Source organism: Lepidochelys olivacea (genome assembly GCF_965140295.1).
Source record: "Lepidochelys olivacea isolate rLepOli2 genome assembly, chromosome: 5".
In the NCBI taxonomy this organism is placed as follows: Eukaryota; Metazoa; Chordata; order Testudines; family Cheloniidae; genus Lepidochelys; species Lepidochelys olivacea.
In genome coordinates this window covers 82,787,651-82,810,874 of record NC_140415.1, presented here as the reverse complement: position 1 = coordinate 82,810,874, position 23,224 = coordinate 82,787,651, and the positions used below count along the sequence as shown (strand labels likewise).

The 23,224-nt window shown below is 40.6% G+C and overlaps 1 protein-coding gene across 2 annotated transcripts in view; it reads right to left on the bottom strand.

The window, feature by feature from the left end:
* ADAMTS19 (ADAM metallopeptidase with thrombospondin type 1 motif 19) overlaps positions 1-18,661 on the bottom strand; it is a 281,932-nt gene extending 263,271 nt beyond the window's left edge. Inside the window, exons 1-2 of one of the 2 annotated variants that reach the window (XM_084629273.1) lie at positions 17,744-18,661; positions 14,986-15,599 (exon numbers count right to left, since the gene is read on the bottom strand). In XM_084629273.1, coding sequence (XP_084485399.1) covers positions 14,986-15,599; positions 17,744-17,828 — 699 coding nt within the window. In that variant the 5' untranslated portion in view covers positions 17,829-18,661. The remainder of the gene's footprint in view (positions 1-14,985; positions 15,600-17,743) is intronic. The other variant, XM_084629274.1, reaches the window with a different exon arrangement.
* Positions 18,662-23,224: the final 4,563 nt, after the last annotated feature.

Genomic DNA, 23,224 nt, shown 5'->3' with positions numbered 1-23,224 from the left:
TTCTGAAATTAAATGCCACAGTGTTGGGCTGTTGAGGTGTTCTTCCCACCACGAGAATGTTAAATGTTATTATATTATGGTCACTATTTCCAAGCAGTCCTGTTATAGTTACCTCTTGGACCAGATCCTGCACTCCACTCAGGACGAGATCGAGAGTTGCCTCTCCCCTTGTGGGTTCCTGTACCAGCTGCTCAAAGAAGCAGTCATTTAAAGTATCGAGAAATTTTGTCTCTGCATTTCGTCCTGAGGTGACATGTAAGCAGTCACTATGGGGATAACTGAAATCTCCCACTATTACTGAGTTCTTTATTTTGATAGCCTCTCTAATCTCCCTTAGCATTTCATCATCACTATCATCGTCCTGGTCAGGTGGTCGATAATGGATCCCTACTGTTATATTTTTATTAGAGCATGGAATTACTATCCACGTCAAAGCAATTATCAACAGAGCCTTAGAATCACCAACCAAATATGGCCAAATAAATAAATAAACAAACCAGTATAGCAAAGGTAAAGAAATTGTCAGAATTTGAGTGATTATATGATCTACTGAAGTCTGTGAGGGAGACAAAGGAATTATTCATGTATAGTTGGGTTACTTATGTAATCCTTTTCCCATCTTGACGCACCAACACTCGGGTTTTAGCAAAATATTTAATTGAGAGAGAAACATTCAGAGATGACTATGGTTCAAAATGTTTTGTTCTAAATCAAATTTCCTAAATTTTGCATCTTTATGTTAATTCAACAGATGCTGTGCCATCTAGCTTTTAAAAGGTACATTCCCTATCATTATGTCACATCAAGAGCTTTGCTAGGTAAAAGGTGCATTTGAGTCGCAGCAGAGACTAGTGTACCACTTCAATACCAGAGCCCAAGAAACAAAACAAAAAACAAAATGTCCCAGTCTTTTATATATTAACTAGATCTTTCTTGTTGCACTCTTGTCAGACAAGTTAAACATTTTAAACACCATCACCTGCCAATTTTGATTCCTTTAAAAAAAAAAAAGTATCCTGTGGTTACAGAAAGGCAATCCAGGCAATCTCTTTCATGACTGTTCAGATACTACACAGTGGCATTTGACTTTAAACAGTGTTTTGATTATACAAATACGCCAGTTTCAAGCTGTACAGATTTACTATCCTGTTTTCTTACATTCTCTGACTCCTCCATTTCAATGTAATCCATATGGTGCATACAGATAACAGCACATGTAACTGATCAAATGTAATTTGCAGCTATGACCATTTGGATATTCTTGCAGGAGTACCTATATAAAGTCCATTGGTTCCTGTGTTTTATAGAAGGCACTGAAGCTCAAGTCTCCGTCTTACAGTATCTTCCTAGCATTGCTCATGGTTTTCTGTGAGGAAACCCGCTTCCCAAACAGACTGAGTGGGTCTGCTTTCTGTTTAGATTTGACATTTCCATTGATGTCCCACCTAGACTACTTCTACTGATGACAAATCTGATAGTCTGTTTAAAGATGTTTAAAACACAAATAAATGATAAGTTAAAGGAAACAAAGCAAAGCTGTGTGAACCTGTGACCTCTCAGTAAGGGATCCAATTCCCACCCCTGCTCCTGCCCCTCCCATCAATGTTTTTACTTGTTTAACAAAATTACACAGAGGGACTAGGAGAACCATGTGAGAATGTGACAGGCTATTTAAGTTTACCCTTTTAAATGAACCAGCCTCCAGAGAATCCTGTAGCTTTTTTTCCCCACTTAGTCAGCACAGGTTTTATGAAGAAGGGATCTTAAAGATTTGTTTGATTTTGCTATGTCTTGTTTGTTCTGGGGCTCTCTGAGAGCAGAGCTCCCAGAGGAGGAGGAGATCTGTGCACTCCATTTCATACTTCCATTCCCTCCAAGGTCCTAAGGATATTCACATTTATTTTATAGTCCTACTGCTGCTCTGTCAACCATGTGCAAGTCTTTGTCAAGTGGACCGTGAATTGTACTGAGTTTCTCTTTCCCCTTGTCTCTAAATTGTTGCAGCATTCTGTCTTCTACACTTCCCTAGAGCAGAAAAAAAACAATTGTTTTCCTCTAAATCCCTATTAAAAAAGCATCTTTCTAAGCGGTTCAATGGATAACTGAATAGTGCAGTGTAACTGTAAAACTGCTAAAGCTGGCGGGGAAAGCTGTGTTTTCCAATTACATGAAAATAGGTTAGGTTTTCAACCCATTGATCAGACTCATGGATGTAGACTCTACCTTACCCTTAGGGGAAAGTCAGTTTGATCTAGAAAAAGTCTGCTTAACCCTTAAACAGCCAGTTACTCCTATTGCTGCTATTAGGCACTGCTACAGCTGATTCAAATAATCACAGTAAGCAATAAGAACTAAGTACTGTATTCCACAATTTAAAAGGTCTGAAGTACTGACCCTGGGGCCAACTTCAAGTAGGATAGCTGACAGCATGTAATTTCACTTTAAGCAAGCAAGATAATCCGAGAAGAGGCTCAGGACTGAATCCCTAGAGTCTGGCTAAATACATGATTTTAGAAAAACTGTCATTCATGTTTATTTGATTACTAAATGTTTTATTTAAGCAACTTCATTCAGTTTGTTCTGAGACATCAGTTTATAGAGCCTAAGCAGTCAAAATGGCTGGATACAAAATAACTGTACACAGTTTTCAGGGTTCCTGTATTCTGAGCTCTAAATAAGTTTAAAATTAGAAAAAGATTTTAACAATCTAAGTCATAAATATTTCAGGCTAATTATATCTCTCCCACATACTAATTATAAATCAATCAGAAAAACCTGCAATACATATTATAAGTAAAAATTTTAATTTATACAACCTCCAAAGGGATCTTAACTTTTTAATCATTATAGTAAAATAACAGATAGAAATTCTATAATCTAATGAAGATACGTGTATTATTCTTCTTGGCATGTTAATGTCTTTCAGTCTTATAAAGTTTTAATATTCTAAGTAGGACTGTTACCATCAGAAGTTACAGTCAGTATGTAATAAGCCAATCGGATTTTCTATTTCCCACATGGCTTGCTGTCATAAAATTATTGAACTAATTGCTACTCACTATAAGGGTCTCAGAAGCGGGCAGCCTTACTTTGGAGTCTGACCCATAAATGTGTATGAAGAGCTGGAGTAATCTGTGGCTACTTGCACATAAAACTGCTGAGCAGGATTTGAAATACTTTAGTTGTATGAGGCAATGAGGGTTGAGAAAGGACTACAGGTCAACCCACCCTTCTTCTAGTAAGGGCTAATTTATTTAGATGCCATTGAAATCATTGGAAAAACTCCCATTGATTTCAAGAGGAAACTGGATCAGGCCCTTAATCGCCAAGAAAAACGTTTCAAAATATCATTATCATTACTGTAGATTTTGTTTTCTTCAACTTTGATTATAATATGGATCCTTGTGGACTACTTTTGAAGAGTTTCTCTACAGTAAATCAATCCAATAGTATTTTCCTCCTACTAGGATAGAACTCCATGCATGCTTGGTGAGGCACCCTTGAAAGCAGCACTGTGATTGATAGTGTGGCTGCAAAGATAGCTGGCAGCACACTTCCACTCTCTCTCAGTATGTTTCTTCCTGACAGCACAAATACATCCCATCCCTCAGCTGTAGCTTTGGAAGGATAAGGCAAGCCAACCCTTTCCCCACCTAACTGTTTTCCCTTTGCGGGGGCCCAGGGAGAATTTTAAAAAATCAATAAAATTAAAATACAGAAAATAACCCTCCCACCTTCACTAATGCTCAGTCCTACAGTGGTACCTAAAATATTTGCCTCTACACAAATGAAAATTAGATACACTCCTTTGTAGTGACTGTTGGAAAGGGGCTTGTGCTAGGGTGTAGGAGATGAACTGGTCATGCTAAAAGCTGCAGTGCAGCTCCTTCTGGGAGCTCGCTGAACATGCATTGACTTTGGTGATAGCAGCGGACAGGGCTAAACAGCAGACAACTATCAGTCAGTTTCTTTGTACTAAATCCATACAAGTCTCTTCTCAAGCATGCATGATTTAACTGTAGTAAGTAAACCACCTATTATAACTTGATTTATATTAACAATTAAAATAAAACATTATAAGTGTTCAGGAATGTTCAGTTCATTGTTCCATTTCAAATGCTGAGTCTAAACAGAAGCAAGTAGGCACAATTCATAAAGGGCCTGATTCTGCAACCAATTAACTGTGTAGCATTCATATGAGTAGTCCCATTGACATCAATAAGGATGCTTATGTGAGGAACTACTATTCAGGCTAAGAGATGAATAATTGAGCCTTAAGTATACAAATGGAAAACTCTTTGGCGTAATCCTCCCTTAACATGAGTGCTGTTTCCCACAACACACTCAAAGAAACCCCTGCTTAAACTTCAAAGCAATCTGAATTTTCTCAAGTTTTCGAAAGTAAACAGTCAGACAATGTATATGGCTGTCACTGTTGATTAGGTGAACTCTGAGGTTCTACAGAGGACATTGCTACTATTTCAGGCCCTGGACAGCCCAGATATTTTTCAGTTCCTTCTGGGTTTTCACTCTGGCTAACAACTATGCCTCAGGGCACGTTTTCTTAATAGGATATGCAGCTCAATGAAGTTAGCCACTTTCAGTCTGAATTTGATCTGCAAGGGTCTAATTCAATTCCCATTAAAAGACTCCCATTGACAACATTTAGCATTTTTTCAACGTACTATATACACTATATCTGCACAGTTTACATACTTTTGAAGTTACTTTGTAAGGTGATATTGGATCTTCACAGAAAGTGCAGGTGTTGGTTGCTTAAGAGAGTTTTAAAGTGGGAGACAAGGTGACATTTTAAATGCTGACACTGAAAAGAAGACAGAGAACATTTCAAAAGTTGTAAAGAGGATCTTTAATAATTGTGAGTTAGGTGGCTGGACTGTCCTCAACACTCATAAGGCTCAATCTGACTCCCCTTGGAGTCAAGGTTTAAAATTTACAAAAGAGCCTATGTGAGTGACTTTCAATTGGAGTTAGGTGCCTAACTGGCTTAGGTACTTTAGTAAATCCCACTAGGTGCCCATCTGCATCTTTAGGCATCTAAATATCTTTGTAAAACTTGGCCTTTAGGCACCTAGAAATCTAAGTCTGCTTGAAAGTCATTAGAATTTAGATACCTATGTGCCTATATCAATTTTGAAAATAGGATTTAGGCTCCTAAGTCACATATGCACTTTTACAAATTTTACTCAAGGCCTTTTTTGTACTTTCTATGATGATTCTGTATCTTTTCTAGCTATTCATTTCTAGAAACCATAAATTAAGCAACTTCAAAAGTATCATGTAAACTGTGTAGATATTGTATACGTTAGAGATGAAAAAAGCTAAATCAGCAAGAAAAAAGCAAGCTGTTAAAAGTCCACTTTATAGTGTGACAATGGCTTATGAACATTTATAGGACATGTACCAAAGCACTTGAGGATGATGCACTGTAATGGCATGTCCAAACACCACAATGGGTCTGAAAGGATTAAAGAACAATATTGGGCCCTCGTAGCCCTGCCCCTCCAATCATGGGAGCATGCTCCAACTGGACAAGAAGCTTAAAAAGGGAGCAAAGGGAAACAATCCCATAGTTGTGATCCCCATTCCAGACGATGTTGTGGTATCCTCTCAGACTGAGGATACCTCTCCAGGGGAGAGAACTCCAGCTATTAGGAAGAGACGGGTATTAGTAATGGGCAATTCGATCATTAGAAACATAGATAGCTGGGTTTATGATGACCAAGAGAACCGCATGGTGACTTGCCTGCCTGGTGCAAAGGCTGCGGATCTCTCGAGACATCTAGATAGACTTATGTGCTGGGGAGGAGTTGGTGGTTGTGGTACATGTAGGTACCAATAACATAGGGAAAGATAGGAGAGAGGTCCTGCAGGCCAAATTTAAGCTGCTAGGTAAGAGATTGAAGTCCAGGACCTCCATGGTAGCACTCTCTGAGATGCTCCCAGTTCCATGTGCAGGGCCAGTTAGACAGGCAGAACTGCAGAGTCCCAATGAGTGGATGAGACAATGGTGTAGGGAGAAGGGGGTTAGATTTATTAGGAGCTGGGAAAACTTTTGGGAAAGGGGGAGCCTATACAGGAAGGATGAACTCCACCTAAACCAAAATGGAACCAGATTGCTGGCACTTAACATTAAAAAGGTCATAGAGCAGTTTTTAAATGAAGGGCTGGGGGAAAGCTGTCAGGTGCAGAGGAGCACATGGTTCAGACATCCCTTAGGGGAGGATCTATTAATAGAGAATCTCTATGTCCTAGTGAGGACAAGAGGATGGAAAATGATAAAATACAGGTAGGGTCTGTAACAGTCAAATGAAAAAGAGTCCCATTCAATTACATCGTGTAATGGCAGACAGCTAAAAGGAGACAAGTTTTTTAAGTGCTTATATACCAATGCTGGAAGTCTAAATAATAAAATGGGTGAACTAGAGTGCCTCATATTAAATGAGGATATTGATCTAATAAGCATCACAGAAATTTGTGGAATGAGGATAATCAATGGGATACAGTAATACCAGGGTACAAAATATATCGAAAGGACAGAACAGGTCGTGCTGGTGCGGGAGTGGCATTATATGTGAAAGAAAGTGTAGAATCAAATGAAGTAAAAATCATAAATGAATCAAACTGTACCATAGAATCTCTATGGATAGAAATTCCATGCTCTAATAATAAGAATATAGCAGTAGGGATATATTACTGACTACCTGACCAGGATGGTGACAGTGATTGTGAAATGCTCAGGAAGAGTAGAGAGGCTATTAAAATAAAAAACTCAATAATAATAATAATGGGGGGGTTCAATTATCCCCATGTTGACTGGGTACATGTCACCTCAGGACGGGATGCAGAGATAAAGTTTCTTGACACCTTAAATGACTGCTTCTTGGAGCAGCTTGTCCTGGAACCCACCAAAGGTGAGGAAATTCTTGATTAGTCCTAAGTGGAGCACAGGATCTGGTCCAAGAGGTGAATATAGCTGGACCGCTTGGTAATAGTGACCATAACATAATTAAATTGAATATCCCTGTGGCAGGAAAACACACCACACTGGCCCAACATTGTAGCATTTAATTTCAGAAAGGGGAACTACACAAAAATGAGGTTAGTTAAACGGAAATTAAAGGGTACAGTACCAAAAGCGAAATCTCTGCAAGCTACGTGGAAACTTTTTAAAGACACCATAATAGAGGCTCAACTTAAATGTATACCCCCAAATTAAAAAACATAATAAGAGAACCAAAAAAGAGCCACCATGCCTAAACAACAAAGTAAAAGCAGCAGTGAGAGGCAAAAAGGTATCCTTTAAAAAGTGGAAGTTAAATCCTAGTGAGGTAAATAGAAAGGAGCATAAACACTGGCTAATGAAATATAAAAATACAATTAGGAAGGCCAAAAAACAGAACTCAAGGAACAGTTAGCCAAAAACTCAAAAAAGTAATAGCAAAATTTTTTTAAGTACGTCAGAAGTAGGAAGTTAGGAAGCCTGCTAAACAACCAGTGGGGCCACTGGATGATCGAGGTGCTAAAGGAGCACTCAATGATGATAAGGCCATTGCGGAGAAACTCAATGAATTCTTTGCATTGGTCTTCACGGCTGAGGATCTGAGGGAGATTCCCAAATCTGAGCCATTCTTTTTAGGTGACAGATCTGAAGAGCTGTCCCAGACTGAGGTGTCATTAAAGGAGGTTTTGGAACAAATTGATAAACAGTAATAGTCATCAGGACCAGATGGTATTCACACAAGCATTCTGAAGGAACTCAAATGTGAAATTGCTGAACTACTTACTATAGTCTGTAACTCATCATTTAGATTAGCTTCTGTACCAAATGACTGGAGAATAGTTAATGTGACGCCAATTTTTAAAAGGGGCTCCAGTGGTGATCCCGGCAATTACAGGCCTGACTTCAGTACTGAGCAAACTGGTTGAAACTATAGTAAAGAACAAAATTGTCAGTCACATAGATGAACACAATTTCTTGGTGAAGAGTCAACATGGTTTTTATAAAGGGAAATCATGCCTCACCAATCTACTAGAATTCTTTGAGGGGGTCAACAAGCATGTGGACAAGCGGGATCCAGTGAATATAGTGTACTTAGATTTCAGAAAGCCTTTGACAAGGTCCCTCCCCAAAGGCTCTTAAGCAAAGTAAGCTGTCATGGGATAAGAGGGAAGGTCCTCCTATGGATTGATAACTGGTTAACAGATAGGAAACACAGGGTAGGAATAAATGATCAGTTTTCAGACTGGAGAGAGGTAAATTCTGATGTCTCCCAGGGGTCAGTACTGGCCCAGTCCTAATCAACATATTCATAAATGATCTGGAAAAAGGGTTGAACAGTGAGGTGGCAAAATTTACAGATGATACAAAATTACTCAAGGTAGTTAAGTCCCAGGCAGACTGTGAAGAGCTAAAAAAGGATCTCTCCTATTAGCCAGGATGGGCAAGAATGGTGTCCCTAGCCTTTGTTTGCCAGAAGCTGGGAATGAGTGACAGGGGATGGATCACTTGATGATTACCTGTTCTGTTCATTCCCTCTGGGGCACCTGACACTAGCCACTGTCAGAAAACCAGATACTGGGCTAGATGGACCCTTGGTCTGACCCACTAGGGCCATTCTTATGTTCTTATGAGTGCCTCAGCTCAGTAGGGAGGAGGAAGGGAGAACTACGCTGAAGGCTCCTGAATGAGGGTGTAAGGAATAGGTCTTCATGTTCAGCCTGGTTGGGGCTGAAGGTTTAGTTGTTTTTTTCTTTTGCTATCTTATACTGGACTTGGAGCCGAGGGGCACAAAAGATGGTAGGAAGTGACCCAGGAGGGTAACTCCGAGGGCACTCCAAGGTGCCGGACCCTGATTGGCTCTCACAGGGTCCTGGATTGGAGCCCAGTGAAGTGGGAGGGCTGGGCTCCCATACCAATTGCCCCTGCTGCAGGAGGTGCATGTGCCACATTCCCACCCCACTCACCTTTCTGGTAAGGAGAGGGCAAGGACATTGAGAACATAAAGTGAAACAAAGTCAATACAAGGGTGAAGAATTGGACTGAAAAGCTGTCCTGCTGAAGGGCGAGGCTGTCTACTGGATGTGCTACCCACTAGACCACCTGGCCCTCTGACAGCCCTGTTGTATGCACATGCACACACAACTCAGACTAAAATAAAGGCCAACACTAACAAAGCATTCCAACATCCCAACAGGTTGTGGACAGTGAAGTGAAACCCTAGATGTCTGTCCTCTCAACATTCCTCAAACTTACTGAAACAGTGAAAGCTCAGAATTGAGATTGAGCCGTCAGGAAGGCTCTTGTCCCCCCTCCCAAACAACTGCTGCTCAGTGCAGTAGGGAGCAAAAAAAAACATGGACAAGCAGCAGTGGAGCTGGAGCACTGCAGAGGGAAAGATGAGACACTTCCCAGTCCCTTGAATGCTCCTCCTTTCCCCTGCCAAAAAATAAATCACACACAAAAACAAACAGTATAATCAGGGCCAAAGGTAGGAAAAAGACCTACACTAATTAACATGCCATCTTCTTCCAAGGGCTGTAGGAAGTAATGTTTCTTGAAGCAATCAGCATTAACTCCCATGACATGCACCATGACTCTCCCTCATGAAGGATCATGGAGATGGACCTAAAGACAATGTGGTAGTCAGGATGTAATAGTTAATAAGGGGTATTTAAATGTAAATAGTACTCATATTTTGCACTTATTCAGTAACTTGAACCCAAGATAAAGTATGCATTAAGCCACACAAACACTATTGGGAGTAGGTATTAATCCCAACACTACAGTGTAGAAGTTAGTCTCCAAATTTAGCACCAATAACTTTTCAAAGGGCAATTCAATATTCTATGACTTTTCATAGTATAACATTTACCAGCTTTTGCAGAGTTTCCCTCGCTAAAGAATCACAGTGCCCAAAATGCCAGACTTATACAAACACACACACACACACACAGAGTGATAACGTTTCAGACATAAGCTACATTTGGATTTTAAAATTAAACATATTAAGAGTGAAGAATTAAGTGTTATTGCTCTTATTCAAGATAACTTAAAATTTCACCAAGATTAGCAGATAAAAATGATCATATCCATCATCTAATTCTATTCTCCAACATGGCCTGCCTAACTCAGCAACCACACCCAGCACAGAGATGCCTGGGAGCCAGGAAGCAGGCTGGCCAACAGGAGGCATAGGGGTAGCAGTTCTGGGGTAGTACAAGAGCCAATCTTGGCTCTGGGGAGGAATGGACATTGAATCCAGGAAGAGAAAAGGAGGGTGTGAAGGTGAGCAATGTTGTGTAGGGGAATCCAGTCTGCACACATCATCGTCTTTGTGCATATATCTGGGCTCTCCATAGTACTGTACCTGGTATGCAAGACCACCCACAGCCATTATTCACATTACGCACAAAGTATATCACAGGCAGGGGCATGTCTGCCTGGAGGTGGGGGCAAAAGGGGCAGTTTGCCCCAGACCCTCTGAGAGGGCCCCAAAACTAAGTGGCATTTCAACCTACCAAACTGGGTCACAACACCGCTCACTGAAATTTGGCCCAGTGACCCTTCATCACACTGGAGGGGATCCAGGCCAAATCTGAGTGGCACCATGCTAAGTTAAAGTGACAGTGATTCACTTGTGCATACCATGTGAAAAATGTCTGGAGGCACCTCTGTGCCAGACCTCATAGTGCCCAAATGCAAAACCCATTTCTTCAACTTAACTTTTTCTCATTAGCCCATCACAAACATACACATAATCAACCTGATCTACTTAAATGCACAAATAATTATTTAAAAATATCTCCAACATTACAACTTTTTCCTGCAGAAAGAGTGAGAGTTTATGTAACACATTTAGTTTTGTTACTCTAATTTACTGGAAGATAGATAAAACGGTGCAGTGGGCCACATAAGTAAGAAAGATAGGTAATTTAGAAAGAGGACTGGAAAAAAGCTAATGTATCACTTTTCTTTTTTTTCTTTTTCTTTTTTTTTTGAAAGAGTAAAAAAAGAATGTCTCAGGTAACTATAGACCAATTAGCTAAATTTCAATCCTGGGCAAATTCATTGCATTGAATGCAATCAGAAAATAATTAAAAGATTATAGTAATATAATTACTACCAGTCAACATGGTTTTATGAAAAACAGGTTTTGTCAAATAAACTCAAATAAACCGTTTTCTGATGAGATTACAAGATTGACATAATATATTTCAACTTCTGAAAGGCTTTGACTTAGTATAACACAGTGTTCCAGTAAAAAATAGCACTATACAAAATGTAGCATATATTAAATGGATTAAAAACTGGCTAATTGATAGAACTGAAAAAGTAATTGTTAATGGGAAATCATCATCAAATGATAGTGTTTCTAGTGGTGTCCTGTTCATGCACAATAATATTCAATGTCCTTATCATTATGCTTTCTTCTTAAAAATCATTCGCAGGGAAAAGACTAGATGGAAGTTGAAGATGGACAAATTTAGAATGGAAATAAAGCAACATTTTTAATGGTGAAGGTATTTATCATTAGAACAATTTACCAAGGGTTTTGGTGGATTTTTCATCACTTAAACTCTTTAAATCAAGATTGGATGTCTTCCTAAAAAAGATGCTCTAGTTCAACCAGATGTTATGGGTTTGATGCAGGAAACCTCACTGGGTGAAATCCTATAGCCTGTGGTATGTAGGAGATCAGCCTACTCTCCCTGATAATAATGGCCCCTTTCTGGCCTTAACATCTATGAATATGTAAATAATAACTCTTGGTGTACCTGGAAGCAGCACCTGGGAAGCCACTGCCAGGGTGTGAGGCAGAACTATTAATGTGTATTGAGATCCAAGGTGTTCATCTAGTCCCCTCTCCCATCTCCACACCCCCATGCACTCCTATCTAATTCTCCCTATTCATGTCTCCCCCCCCAACCCTTCAAGAGACTGACACTGATTTTTCAGGGGGAGTATGGGAAAGGCCATCCAGCCCAGCTGCAACTGCTCCCCCTTACGCTTATGCTCCTCTCTTGCATCCAGTCCCTCATTCATGCCTCACCCCATAACCTCCTTTGGAGGTATTAATCCTTCTCAACTGTAATACCAAAGACCTACTCAGGCCTGTCAAACTATGGCTGTCCTCTGCTGAGACACTGGAGATTCACTAGAAAGAGAAACTACCACGGGAGCAGAGGGGACGGTGGAAGGAAGCTTCAGTACCAGAGGGAGGGAGCAGAGGCTGAGAAAGGAAATTGGTAAGTGGTGTGTAGATGGGGTGTTAAGTGACTTAACTACTCATCGCCTTGCTTTTTATGATTTGTATTAGTAGGATATGCATTCTAGCAACTTTCACTCAAAGTTCACAAGGGTTTTGTGGGAAGAATATATATACACATACTAAAAAGGAAGGAACTTCAAGTTACATTGTCTCTAAAATTAGTTTTTACCAAACCAGAAGGAAAATACAGAATGCATTATAACTGAAATAGCTTTATAATGAAATACTTGTAGAGTCAAATTTCACTGTAATTTACATGTTAAAACAGAAAGTGAAGTTTAAAATATCTTGACTATTTTTGGTGAGGAAAGCATGAAGGCATAGGAGGGAAATAGCAATCCTTATGCTGTATTATGCAAATGAAAGGATTCTTGGAAAACGAACAATGATTCACATGTGTAATAGGGGACAAATGGTGACTGAACAGAGAACTGCATTTTTAAGCCAACTTGTTATTACCATGTTGTGCAAATTTTAACAATGAGCCTGATTTAGCAACACTTACAGGAGGAAGCCTTGCTTACCTGAGTAGTCTCATTGCAAACCATGGAGCTACTTAGGTAAGGATTACTCACATGAATAAAGTTTTCAAGATCACATACTGTTTACTGAAGACCTAGGGCTTTCTACACTACCCACTAGATCGGCGGGCAGCGATCGATGCAGTGGGGGTCAATTTATTGCGTCTAGTATAGACGTGATAAATCAACCCTGAGCGCTCTCCCGTTAACTCTGGTACTCCACCAGAATGAGAAGCGCAAGCGGAGTCGATTGGAGAGAGTCCGCTGTCGACTTACCACAGTGAAGACATGGCAGTAAGTAGATCTAAGTACGTCGACTCATAGGCGCCGACTTCCCCTCTTTCCCATGGGTGCTCGACCCCCCTCTAACCATGGCCCGACCCCCACTCCACCCCTTCCATGAGGCCCCGCCAATGCATTGACTTCAGCTACACTATTCACATAGCTGAAGTTGCATATTTTAGATCGACCCCATGTGGTAGTGTAGACAAGACCCTAGAAAAAGGATTGACAATTCAGCAGCATTTATCTGAACAAGCACATGATCTAAGTGCTTGCATGCTTAGTCTATGCATACATTCAACGATAAACTGAAACACCTGTGAAAAGTCCAGTTAGTATGAATACTATTGCTCCTAAATCAAAAGCATTTTCAGAGTATTAAAAGCCTACTGATGGCTTTCAGATCACCATCAATTGACTTTGAGAATGTTCCTCCCCAATTAATTCCGCTACTGTACTTCGGAAAATCTGACAAAATATCATTAATTAGATTCCAACCACTTAGAACTGTGTGAAACTTGGCAGTTTTACTCTGCAGAAGTGCATGCAACTATTTTATTTGGTATCAATCCAAATAAATTCCCCCATCAGTTTCAGTTTGAGTTTTGTGTTTGAACAAATCCAAACAAGCAAAGTAAAATGCAGTCATATTCTCTACATTTCACATGGTTTCACAACATGACAATGCAAAAACTGCTAATTGTGCATGAAAAGTTGGCAAACCTCAGAGAGTCTATCGTGGATCTGGTTTGATAGGTAACTTTGGAATGAATCCAATGAGTTTTGTATAGCTGTGCTATAGTTGCATGGATTGACAGCCATCAAGCCACAAAAACAGGCAGTTTCGATATTGCTAACTCACTTCATCAGCATCTCTGTTTTTATTCCACATTTTGTAAAGTGATGCAGGCGTGTACATTTATGATGCTCTATAAAGGCCCTATAATGAGAATAATAATTGCTTTTGTTTTAAATCTGGCCAGGGTTTTACATCATCCCAGCTGCCTGAAGTCCCTCCACCCTCCCTTAGGTATCCTGGGATTCCAGTTCATCGGAAGCACCACTGCTGTTGTCAATGGGCCTGGTTCTGATCTCACATTGGTGTAAATTAGGAGGTCACTAAATTCACATCATATAAAAACAATGTCACTGAGAGGAGAATCAGGTCCAATGTCTCTAAAATGAAACTCACCACAATGGTTTGATTGTGTTAACATTTCTACTGCACACATATTCATTATGTATTTTTATGGACAGAAATAAGGAAAGAAGAGGGTGCATTCCTAGTAATGCCAGGTATGGGGATGAGGACAGAGGGGCATAAGAAGGCGAATGGGACAAGGAAAAGACAAAGAGGAATGAGGATACAAGATATGGAGTATCAGTATAAATATAAGGATGTAGAAGAGGATGGGATTAGAGATGGGGAAGAACAAGATAGGGAAGAGGAGGCCAGGGATGAGATAAGGTTGAAAAGTAGGTTTATGGATGCCACTGGAGGAAGGAGGATGGGCGAGCATGGAGGATGGGGATAAGTTTGGAAATAGATTAAGGAACAGGCTAGGATTAAGGAGAGGGATGAGCAGGAGATGGAGAAAGAAGAGTATAAGGAGATGAATAAGATTAGGAAACAGGGGGAATGGGATTGGGAAGTAGAACAGACACAGAGATGGGATGATCAGGACAAAGATATGGATAGGACTGGATGGAATGTGTGGAGGGGACTGGGATTAGGGATGAGGTGACGAATAGAGTGGAATTCAGCAGGTTAGGGATGGAATGTGAGAGAAGGCTGTAGGAGTAGGATGGGAATAGGAAGGAGGATGAGACAGTGATGGGACTGGAATGGGAATGTGGCTGTTACTGCCTGCATGCAGGGCCTGCCTTACCAATCCAACGCAGGTACTGAAAGAAGCGAAGGAGCCTGGGTAACGAAGCACAGTGCCACTGTAGTAACAGGCTCTCTCAGGCTGAGAATGGACAGCACCTGCGGGGCTTTTCCCCTCACCCCTGAGCCGCTCCTCCACTGCAAAGCCAGGTGCCAAGAAGCGGCTGTCCCTCTTGAGCAACAGGTAGAGCTCCCGGGCAAAGGCCGGGATCCTCAGCAACACCTCATCCCCATCCTCTGACGGTGGTGGCGGTGGTGGGGAAGGTGGCGGCGGTAACTGAGAAGCAGCGCCAGATCCCTGAGGATGGGGAGACCAATGATAGAATTCCTGAGACTCGTATTCATCCTCCGCATCCTCCTCCTCTGCTACCTCCCCAGCTGGCTGTGGTTGTCTGTCTACTGGGGAGGAGACCGAGCGGACCTCGCGGGAGCTGCCTGCCACCTGGCTAGGTGTAGCAGGAGCACTGGTGCTGCTACTGCTGCTGTTTCCACAGCTGGGATCAGTACTGCAGCTGCCTCCACCACCACTGCCTCCAGCAGGCTCCTGCTGGCCTCTGCTCCACAGTGCTGGGAAGATGATCTCCCACTCCTCAGAGTCTCCTGATGCATGCAGACCTGCAGGAAAGCCAGACAAATAACAGCATATGCCACAAAACAGTGCTGCACATGCCACAGCATACCACTCATGCCAGTGAACACACATATATGCCAATATCCCCTGACTACACCCAGTGCTCCTAACCAACAAATGCATCACACAAAGCACTCCCTTGTCCCATTCCCCCTCACCCCAATGTACCTCCCCCACAATATGTTTACTTGCAGTATATTAGTCAGCCACTAGATGTCTCTGTGCTGTTTACGAGTTCTAGACAGGAACTGTGGTCCCTGGTAAACACTGGAGATAAGCTGGAACCCGAACTGTGTGGAAACTATTGTTTGTGTCTGTAGTTGCTCTCTTTAATAAACACCTCCTATATAAAACTAGAGCTGGACACAAAAAAAAATGGCATTTAGAAATAAGTGTCAAAAGTTCCATGAAAATTTTATCCTGTTTTTCAGCCAACATAGAACTGGTCAACAAATTTGCTATTTCAATGAAACAAATGGGAGAAAAATGTCATGAACATTTTGACATGTATTTGATGAGCTCTGTTTAAGACTGACTGTGATTCTATATATCATTACAACACACCACAGCCAAATGCATATGCTTACCACACATGTGCATGCACACATCCATGCAACAATAAAACCTCCATCATTATCAAAGAATATTAATGATTTATTATTTTATGATTAATGATTTTATTATTAGTGATATGTGTATATGATATATAAATTATCACAATGCATGAAATACTCAACACAACAACATATTCAGCTGAATCTGTGGGTATGTTATGTGTGTACACATATACATTCTAGTCAGGGGTTCTCACAACAAATTTTTTGTTGGCCTCGACATGCAACCACCACCTCTTGCTGGTGGCTGCACTGACAGTATTTCTTGAAATACTTAATTAACTTTATGAAAAACAAATATATATGCACATATCCAAATCATTATAATTTATTGACTCTTTTTGCAGACTCAATAATAAAAATAATGTACAGTTGTCTCTCTTTTTTATAGGACCTAAACAGAATAGAAACACAAATAACGTGCGCTGCAGGTTCTTGTCTTTTTTGCTGTTGCTTCTTTTCCTTTTTTTGGTTGCTTTTTTAAAAAGACTTGCAAGCTAGTAAGTCTGCTGCTGTGAAAAGTGATATTAACAAACATACAAATATCACTTTTCACAGCAGCAGCAGACTTACTCAGTCCTGGCAAGCCAGGGGACAAATTAAGCCTTGGATGGGGAGATCGGTAGGGGGGAAGTAGGGGACGGGGTGGGGGGAATGCATGATGGGCCAGCGGAGGCAGCGGGGGACCAGGGGCAATGGGGGCTGAGCTCTGCAGACAGGCATTGGAGCCCTGTGACCAGAGCCTGCTGCCTGCCACCCCAGGGCTGGAGCCCCAACCCTACATCCCCAGGAAGGTGGGGAACTCACTAGCTCCTCCTCTTCCAGCATGTGTGGCTCCAGAGGGGGTCAGGGTCCAATCCCTACTGGTGGCCCTCAGGGACTGACCACTGCTTTGCCCCTCCCTCACCCCCTCTCCATCACTCTTCAGGGGGATGTAGCTGCAAGAAAAAGCCACTGGTGGCCGCATGCGGCCACAGTGGCCACATTTGAGAAATGCTTAAGATTTCTTAAGATATACTTAACCTTGCCTCACCGCAGGGGGATGGACTAGATAACTTCTTGAGGTCCCTTCCAGCCCTACATGTCTATGATTCTATGAATCTCTCTATGTGTGGATATTTTATATTACATATTTATATATAATTATTCATAAATTGTAGATAGATACACTATGAATAATGTTCTACTCATAATGGGTATATACACATATTATGAATACGAGTATACACACAGATAAATATTATGAATACTATGTAATACACACACAAATACTATAACCATTGTATACGTGGGAAATCACTCTGTGCCATATGATCATCTATACATATGTTATTGATATATATGTTACCAGATCCTGCATACAATACTGATTAGTTGCAAAGTAACATGTACAGGTTGGCTACAAATAAGAAAAGAAAGCAACAGTAACATGCTGGACCACTGATTTTCCCCTTCTATTAATCCCATGCTATGGAAAGTACAGAAATGAGCGCCAAAGAAAGGGATAATTTTACCTGAAATGATCCCATTTGATAGGAAACACAGCTGATAAAAAACGCAGCAAATGTGGCTCAGTCGCATCCCCGTTTTCTTCTCCATCCACTTCACTGTCCCAAACACACCGAGGGAGCAGCCTATTCACCCTCTTTATTTATTCCTGTTTATTAGCTTCTGTTGCTGCTGCCTGTCCTGAATGGGTTGTGCCCTGAACTGCCCCAGTTCTTTGTATGGTTGTGGGTTGCAAGTTGCTGCCTCTTCACAGGGTTTATGTCCGACTTTGTGGGAGGCAGGGAAGAAGGGAGGGGGGAGAAGTGGAGCGGTATTAAAATTTGCAGCAGCTCCCTGGTGGATTATCTGATAAGTCTATTGTCTGATTTACAGGAGGCAGCCGGAGGAGAAGGGAGAGCCGGAGTCCGGCAGAGTGAAACCACCTCAAAGCCCGCAGAGAAGCAGAGGCCAGTTGGAGAGTCGCGAGTGTGCCCTAGAAAGGAGAGGCAGCAGCACACGCAGAAGCAGAGAAGGAGGAAGAGAGTTATCCGTGCGCAGAGCGTGTCACCCTGCACAGCTGTAAGGGGGGATAGCGGTGGACAAGCGGCGAGAAGGCGAGAGCCGTAAAGGCAGCACCCGGAGAAGAGGAGGCAGCGTGTGCCCCGGCTCTGGTCACCGCGCTCTGCGACCAGGCGGCTGCGAGCTCTCCCTGGTGGGGGGGCGGCGGATTAAGTGGAAGGGGGGGATCCCCCAAACTCCTGCAGCTTGCTCCCGATTGGTTGCTCCGGCCAGCGCTATTTGCATGCCCCCAAGCCAGAGGTACAGCAGGCAGGTATAACCCCGGCCTCCCGCTGCTGCTGCTCCGGGGGGGGGAGCTGCTGCTGAGCCTGGGCACAATGCTGCAATCCAAGCGATTTTCCAAACGCCTTTGAGTTGCGTTTCAGTGTTAAGGCAAGGAGCGGGAAGATAATGCAATTAGTCACGGGATTCTCCAGGGCTTCCACACACAGCCTGTGCCTCAGCCCAGCCCCCCTTCTCCCTGCTGCCCGTCACACACCCACACAGGACCGTGCATACTCCTCCTATACCCACACATCCTAGTCTAGTCACACAACCTTCTAACACAAGACACACGTAGTCTATATATCGACACACCCCAGAACACCCTCACTATACATTTTATACACACACAAACACACACCCCACATTGTAAACAAACACAAATTATACCCTGTCTAGGACAACACAAGCACACTATACACACAGAGTAATACACATCATGTCCTATACACACAACCCCTATGTGAACACACACACACACAGAAAAACTCACACCACATCCTATACTTACAAAGTAACATGCACAAACACACTCGATTACACTACACATACACTAAACACCTTTTTAAAAGGGGTCCCTTCTCTCCCCCTGCCCTGACAAACACCTAAAAGGCCTTTGCTTCAAATTCAGGGCACTCTAAAGATTTACCATTTCTGTCTGTCTGTTTTGTGTAACTTGATTCCAAACTCCCTTTTTGCCCCCCACTACACAGCTCTCCATGGAAACCCAATACTTCCCACCCCAATCCCTGTCAGCTGAGGAATGATTAAATGAAGAGCCAAGTAATATAGTAAAACAAATATCTAAAATCAGGGTAAGCTGCAAAATCAACAGATAAACACCTCCATATCTGAGACTGATTTCTCATCATAACCTTTGTTGTTTTACCTACTGTTTCTGATGTCAAAGGTGACTATTATGCCTTAAGGGAAAACAGAGTAATCTAGTTTTGTGAGGAAAGACATCTTTTCTATAAGAGAAAACTACAGAGATGCAAGAATTTATCCTGAAAGCTATAGAGATGTTAAAAAAAAAAAGAAACACCACCATATCATTAGGCTCCAAATAAAAAAAACAGGTTCGGACTTCACAGAAGCCAAATGTACCTTGGGGTCTGATATCTGTTCTGAGTGTTCAATAGCTGAAGAAATGTTGCACAACAAGGGTGTGTATTCTTAACTACCTCCAAACAATATTCTTGATTAGTTATTTGGTTTTATGGAAAAAATTACTTGAGAGTGATCTTTTGCTGGAAATTAATTGAGCCAACTTTCAAAACTAAGCAAAAGTCAGGGAGGGTTTTAAAAACTAGACAGATTTATATTTAACAGCTTAAAAAAAAAGAGTTTTTCAGTCAGGGAAAATTAGTATTCATGTGACATTTAAAATGCATTTTTATAGTAAAACTTTGATACCTGAGTAAATATTACTTCACATTTTATTTTGCAATACAATTAGTTAGTTAATAGGCCCAATGCTGCAGACTTTTCACAGGCAACACCCTCATTACAGGGGAGTTTTGTCTGAGTGTGTACTGTAGAATGTGGCCTAAGTTCTACCACTAATTACAATTCGAAGTATGAATGAACAAAAGCATATAGAAAGGGTACTAAAGTGTATCAGAAATAGGGATGTTGCATATACAGTTTAGTACACAAAGTGGAGGTTTAAAATTAATGTCCAATCAACAGTAACCAGAACTCAAGACACAGTGTAGTACTTTGTTTTTATTAAAGTGGGAATCAGGTTGGCATAACAATTTTTTGGATTTCCCCAATTTAAGTTAGTCCTTTTGGACCAAATCCTTTTTGCCTTACTCATGTGTGTAACACTCCATGAAGCCAGCAGGACTACTTCTGTGAGTAACATAAGCAGAATTTGACCCCTTGAGCACAAGCTGCAGGAGGTAGAGGGATTGTGAGAGAGCAACTGTGAGAGGATTTAATATATTTGACTTTATCACAAACCAACAATAAGGAGTATTTCAAACATTCAAAGATTCAAAGGAATATTCTACAAATAGGAAAACAAAGCTGCAATACATTTCCATGGCTCATTTTGTGTTTTGTTGTTTTAATAGTTAAAATAAAAATGTAGGGGAAGTTCTCTATGTTTAACTTTGGAGAAAGTTCACTATAAAACAGAACTCCTACTGGTGTTCATTAGTTTTAACAAAGAGTCTGGTCATAGGTTAATACTGGTAGACATTGTTGTAGTCCACCACATGTTAGCTGTTGTCACTGTAAAACTAGTAGAGGAAAGTCTATACGTAGAATAAGAACTGAAAGAACAAAACAATGGTTTCCTCCTCTGATTTTTTTGTAGAGAGAATGAGTTTGTATCCACATATATACTGAACAAAAGAGTTTAACAATTCACAAGTCCACCAAAACTCTGTCTGCAACACAGTACCTGTTTTACATATCACAGCATAGTATGATTACCTTAAAAACCCTTTCTTCATATTGCTGGATGTAATTTAGCTGTAAACTAAGAAGAAATACTACATTTATTTAAATAAATAACTGAGAAATTTGTTAAATGAAATACTATTCCTATAGTTAGTTTCTATTCGTTTAAAAAAATTAATAAACCAATTTTTCATTGTCTATTTAATCCCTGCATGAAAATTACACTAAACAGGAGTGAAACATTAACATTGTTATAATCTTGTTATAAAGAGTAAAATGAAAATTATTGAAGATACTCAGTTTTGCTCCCTTGAGTCTTGAGATTACTCTTCATCTTTGAGAACAGTTTAAAGCTGTAGTTTTCTAATTCCCACTAGTGGAATCAGCAGTCTGGCATATAATATCACAGAATTGCACTGATTTTACAGAGACTAATTAAATAAAAACAGTGGGCCAAATCATACCCTTCCATAGACAAACTTTGCAAGGAAGGTGCAGGGGAGGAAGGGAGGCCCTAAAGATATATCAAAAACTGCATAGGCCAGCTCCTTAGCTGGTGTAAATCAGTGTAGCTTCATTGATTTCAATTAGCAACCAACTCCAGCTGAGGATCTGGCTCCAGGTGTTTATATTCACCCAATTTCTGAGGTGTTATCTGTTGGGGTTAAAGGGCAAGGTGTTGCTCCCCATGGTCTGAGTAGAGATTGAGAATTTTTAATCTCATGGTTCTCGCAAAATCAATCTTGGGACATCCCATGGATCTCAAAGCACCCCCAGACAACTGAAGCATGCGTCTGTCTTGGCCTTCCATGCCCCTAAGAAAGAAGCATGGCCTCATCTAAATCCATGCTGTGAATGACTTTCTACTTCTATCTCAGTTACCTGTTACTAGGTGGAACATCTTCTTCCCTATATCCAAGAATAATAGGTACATGCAATCTAGTCATTTAATAAAAAGAGTTAAATTTAACATGGTGTGAAACATGCAGCCGATTTTTAATAAGTTCCCCTCTAATTTAATATAGATTTCTATCCACAACCACTGACTTTTTTCTTGGCTTATTTTGTTTCTATAATTATGACTGTAAAGGTCATATCAAACTTATGTTCATAACAAGGAATTTGATTTTCACAAGTACAATCTGTTTCTACAAGATTGCCTTAAACAATGCTTTAAGTTGTTATAATAAATCTTTAAGCCTTTCTACAGTGGTTGAGTTGTTAATGATTTGAGTATATGCTTTATAAGTCTCTGACTGATGAAACTCTTGAGGATTACTGAGGTTTTGGATACATTTGTTTCAAATTTTTACAATTTAATGAAATATACTAGATAAATAGGAGAATCTATGCTGGTTTGAATGGTGCTTACTACATTAACACCATATATCTTATGACTATTCAGATTAGAAACAGAAGCACATGTCTTCCTGTTTCTGAAGAGCCTTGCAAACGTTATCTCTATATAAATAAACTTTTGTCCAAAATGCAGGTTGAATTATACTTTTTTTTTTTAGGTAAATGTGAATGGAAATAAAATGTGTTGATTTTTTTTAAAGCATGAAGAAAGTCAGTGTCCCCATTTTAGAGAACGCTGTGCTTATTGCCAGTTAACTCACCGAGTCTGAATCTTTAATCTGTAATTCTATACCATTATTTACATCTTAAATACATACATGGTCAAAATGAATGGTTTATTTAAGATCACTTTCAAAAGACTTTTTAGTGAAACTTGCTTTAGAGAAAATCTCACAGTTATATCTAAACTCAGTAGTACAATTATGATAACCTGTGGAGTAGGATATAAGTGTCAAACTACTGTGAACTTAATACTGCATATTTACAGAGTTGGCACTTCTGATTTAAAGTGCCAACACTCTAAATATGTAAAGTTAAGCTCACAGTAGTTTGCTGTTTATATGTTACTCCACAGATTCTCATGGTGTACTACTAAGTTAAGAGCTCACGAAAGCTTATGCTCAAATAAATTGGTTAGTCTCTAAGGTGCCACAATTACTCCTTTTCTTTTTGTGAATACAGACTAACATGGCTGCTACTCTGAAACCTGTTCAAATTTGAGATACCTCAGGTCTCCACATGGACAAAAGAGTCCACTATTTTGAGAAGAAGCTTCTCAATTTGAAATAAAGGCTTGCATCTTAAAAAAAACCAAACACTGTATCCCATTTATGAGACACCAAGGTTCCCCCCAAAAGTTCAGCATCCTCTAAGATTTCTATTCCCTCTATTGGCAT